The 4,761-nt window shown below is 39.7% G+C and overlaps 1 protein-coding gene across 1 annotated transcript in view; it reads right to left on the bottom strand.

The window, feature by feature from the left end:
• LOC104965466 (echinoderm microtubule-associated protein-like 3) overlaps nt 1-4,190 on the bottom strand; it is a 44,781-nt gene extending 40,591 nt beyond the window's left edge. The window contains exons 1-5 of the mRNA XM_010794422.1: nt 4,185-4,190; nt 3,264-3,398; nt 2,533-2,671; nt 1,167-1,318; nt 947-1,072 (exon numbers count right to left, since the gene is read on the bottom strand). Coding sequence (XP_010792724.1) covers nt 947-1,072; nt 1,167-1,318; nt 2,533-2,671; nt 3,264-3,398; nt 4,185-4,190 — 558 coding nt within the window. The remainder of the gene's footprint in view (nt 1-946; nt 1,073-1,166; nt 1,319-2,532; nt 2,672-3,263; nt 3,399-4,184) is intronic.
• Nucleotides 4,191-4,761: the final 571 nt, after the last annotated feature.

Raw genomic sequence — 4,761 nt, forward strand, 5'->3', positions numbered from 1 at the left:
GTTCAGGTGTATATCAGTATGTAGTGTCTCTACTTTAAAGAGTCCTCTCCTGCTGATGTTCAGGTGTATATCAGTATGTAGTGTCTCTACTTTAAAGAGTCCTCTCCTGCTGATGTTCAGGTGTATATCAGTATGTAGTGTCTCTACTTTAAAGAGTCCTCTCCTGCTGATGTTCAGGTGTATATCAGTATGTAGTGTCTCTACTTTAAAGAGTCCTCTCCTGCTGATGTTCAGGTGTATATCAGTATGTAGTGTCTCTACTTTAAAGAGTCCTCTCCTGCTGATGTTCAGGTGTATATCAGTATGTAGTGTCTCTACTTTAAAGAGTCCTCTCCTGCTGATGTTCAGGTGTATATCAGTATGTAGTGTCTCTATACTTTAAAGAGTCCTCTCCTGCTGATGTTCAGGTGTATATCAGTATGTAGTGTCTCTACTTTAAAGAGTCCTCTCCTGCTGATGTTCAGGTGTATATCAGTATGTAGTGTCTCTACTTTAAAGAGTCCTCTCCTGCTGATGTTCAGGTGTATATCAGTATGTAGTGTCTCTACTTTAAAGAGTCCTCTCCTGCTGATGTTCAGGTGTATATCTGTATTTAGTGTCTCTACATGTCTCCATGCTTTAATGTTCTAAAGCTCTTTATTGTTCTCATACTGCCTGTGCTGCAGCACCTCTTTTCACCCTCTGTCTGAAACCAGAGCCCAGTCTGCTCTGATTGGTTAGCGGCCGGATCTGTTGTGATTGGTCAACTGCTTAGAGCTGTCCCGCCCCTTAACCTATCACATACAATGTGTTGGAGATAGCCAATAGAAGTGCGAGTGTTACATATTTCAGCCTTTGCAGACCATTGAAACAGAAACCACAGAAACCTATAGAACACACTACAGGAAAGGGGAAAACCCTAAGAAGCCTAATAGGGCCTCTTAAAAAAAACGAAATGTTAACATACCTGCACTATGGCCACAAATCCATCTGAGAAGGTGCCTCTGAGGATGGCATTACGGGTCGTACCAACTAATAGTTCCTCCCCATCAACATCTGCAATGGTACGCACTGCCCCGTAGTTTTCTGGAATCTGGACAAATAATCACGTTAATCAACAAGCCTTTAATGGGACTTCCTCTGAGCCCTCCACCGACACATCAGACACACATACAGCTGTGGTTCACCTCACACTCTCTCTCGGGGGCCAGGTCGGCGCTCCAGCGGATTATCTTACGGTCTTTCCCTCCCCCGCTGAGCAGACCCCCCCCCTGCAGGGTGCACAGGGTGAACACGCTGCCTTCATGGGCACGGGTCTGTCGTATGATCTGCAAAGTCTCTGTTGGAAATTAAGCCAATTTTTCAGTGGATAGAGAGAGAACAATTATGTCAATTTGCGCATTGAGGTACTACAAGAACCTCCACACCTGGAGCAGCAGATTCAGCTTCCTCCCCTCTGCTATCACCTGAACTCTGAACAATGACAGCGTTCAACTAACCTAATACAGTTATGGGAGAAAGGTTGATATAATACAATTAACTAAAATCAACGTTCAGTTTAGTTTTTTCGGTGCTGAAAGTCCTCTCCTGTGATTGACTGATTGACTGACTTTGATGAGTGACCTCATCACTTTATTTATACAACTGTCCAAATGACTACATTTTTCTTACTCATATCTATTCATATTATTTAACGCGTCAGCTAGAAACCCCTCAGACTTCTCTCAGAGCTGTGCCTGGTCATTGATCTCATTTTGTCAGGCAGGAAATCCAAAATGTGGGATATTTCTCAGCGAGTAAAGGACGATTAAAACTCTGCAGGAAAAAAGTCTCTTCCGTATCCACGCCATCGGAGCGCAGCTTCCTGAACGCCGGCATCATAACAAAACACGGAGCTTAATTACCCTGACAACATGTGTTCCTTTCTCATAATTGGAGGAAAACATCAGGCAGGCAGCAGCCTAGCATTAAATCAACATATAATATATATAATAATCATTCTGACCTCAGAAAACGATAAATGAACGCTTTCATTTCATGATGAGGGCGTAATGTGCGGAGGTATTTTTGCAGACGCGCATATTTGTCGGTGTTTCTGTTTCCTGTGTAGTATTTATTGGATGATCATTGACTGTTTGTGCTCTCTGCTTGTTTCGACACACATTAACAGTCCTTACAGGCGTCTCTGCTGTATGAACCGCTGACTTTCTACATGTAACATTTCATTTATATGGCGAAATGTAATTATTACAGTTTAATTTAATATGTTATGTGAAGCACAACGTAACAAGCTGTTATGTTCTTCATCAGCATTTGAAACAGGCATAACAAATAATAATCATATTATATATTATAAATGTGCAACGATTAGTCGACTAATCGCCTGAATTGACGACAGGGCAGCCCTAGTCAAAACTGTATATTTTGACACCTGATCATGATCTGTTTATACCTCCCTATAGTGTTCATAGTTAATACATCAGTTTGTGTCTGTCACAAACTTGAATAACTCACTTATGTTTAGATGCATTTGATTTTGTGCAGTACACTAACCTTTGGCTCCTTTCCCGAGCGTTTTGACGTCTGCGGCTGACTTTCCCCACGTCAGTATGTTTCCCTCGGAGTCTCCGGTCAGAACGTCTCCGGTCAGACTGAACACAAAGCACTGGATGAACTTCGGCTTCTTGTGTTTCTGAAAAGATGTTTATAGAACAATACATTGATACATTGTTAGGTCTGGCGTAGAAATACATATTTGATTCAAAATACTCAACATTTCATCAATTACATTTAAATCAGATTCACAGCTTGGATTCTTCCAGGTTGTTCATTTCTCTTTTGGACGTTCTCTCCCAAATCAATATGGTTATTCACAAGTTTGACTTCTGTATGTTTGACCTCAAACTGAGGAAACTGATTCATTTCATTTGTACTTTCTGTACAGACAATAAGGGAACTTGAATTGAATTTTTTTTTTTTAAAGTAATTTTTAGAGGAACATGAAAAAAGTCAGATTTATTCAAAATGATTTTAAATTTAAAATAATACCTGTCTTCTTCTTCTTCTTCTTCTTCTTCTTCTTCTTCTTCTTCTTCTTCTTCTTATTATTATTATTATTATTACCAATAAGCATTCATATTAGTTGTGTGATTTTTAGAGGATTTAGTTTTAACTTTCTAAACGTTCAGCTTAAAATGTAATGTTTCTTTGACCAAAAAGGGAAAAAAAGAAACAGAAAAAGGGAAGATTGTTTTTGCGTTCAGGATGAATAGAAAGTGTCTTACTCCGAAGATGCCTTGCTTCTTGGTGAACTGTCCTGCGCTGAGCGTCCAGAAGTAGACGTGGGACTTCCCGCAGGTGATGATGTTGGAGCTGTCGCTGAGGTTAAACTCCACCGCGAACACAGCCTCGTTGGTATTCTGGAAACACCACACACACAAACACGTGTTAGGCACAATCAGAAAGACGTTTGAGGCAAATGAGGGTCTTGGACAGTTGTTTTTTTAATGATAAGGCTGATAGGAGTGCAGAGAAGTAATCAGGAAAAGTTGTGGAACATAAAACAATGATATAAAAGAGGCGTAAAAAGGTGATGAGATGCAGAGTCAAGTTATGATTGTCTATTCGATCATAACTATGATTGACTCCTTTCAAATGATTTTTTAATTACTATTTCACAATCATTTGAGTCATTGTTCAGAATAAATATGTATTAATTTGGCTTCTAGAGCTTTAAAATCCATCTCATGCATCTATTCAATGTGGCACATATCATGATTTTAAAGTAAAAACAATGGATCCAATGTGTTAATGAATAGTTCTAGATTTTTTTTATTTGATCACATAGGATTTGTATTAAACCCTGCACTTCGCCTCAGCTTCACAGAGCATTTTGGCCTCTTTAAGCTCTTGGTTTTGGTTGAACATCCTGCAAACTCAGCCTTTTAATCCACTGTACACTATCTGTTTAGGGACACATGACAGCCAGAGTAAGGTATTTGTTTGCTCACACCTAGTTTGTGTTGTAAAACAAGCTTGAATTTGCAAGAACTGCAACCACCTACGCAGTGATGCTACCAATGAGTGCACGTTGAGGGGTGAACAAAGGATGGTAGGAGCAGGGCTTGTATGTAGGGGGAGGGGCAAACTATTATAATGAAAAGGACGGTTGATCAATTGATGCTTCCAAGTCATGGGCCACTCACTACCATATCCTATTTGCCAATTGGCAAGAACACAAAGACACACCTTCACACCCACACAAGACCAGGATTGCGTTAGAATTGTCAGTTTGGATTAGTAAGGTTCCTAACAGAGTGAAGTGACCCGGAAATCTCAGCCATGATAAGAGCTGTTCACTTCTCTAGATGATAGGAAAGGAGCTTCAATACTTCCTTTAGCTTAGGAAACACTAGACCAGGGCAGATTTTATAACTACAAAATTCAGCTGGGCCAGACATTCAGCGGCCTGTAAAAAGCGGGTAGTGACACATTTTAAACCAACACATATTACTGCGATGAAAAACATGCAATTTTTATTTATGTTTCACAAAGTGCATTACTGAATACAATAATAGCAGTCTTAATAAAGCCTCACATACAAAAAAAACGGCTAAGCAACACAAAGAGGTAGTATAGCAATACTATTTTTTCACTTTTCAAGTAATAACAAAAAAATCATACGTTTTGGTCACATTTGACCCAGACACATTACAAAGTGAAAGAGTCCTCTCCTGCTGATGTTCAGGTGTATATCAGTATGTAGTGTCTCTACTTTAAAGA

The sequence above is a fragment of the Notothenia coriiceps genome, unplaced genomic scaffold (genome assembly GCF_000735185.1).
Source record: "Notothenia coriiceps isolate Sejong01 unplaced genomic scaffold, NC01 NC01_scaffold00037244, whole genome shotgun sequence".
NCBI classification, from domain to species: Eukaryota; Metazoa; Chordata; class Actinopteri; order Perciformes; family Nototheniidae; genus Notothenia; species Notothenia coriiceps.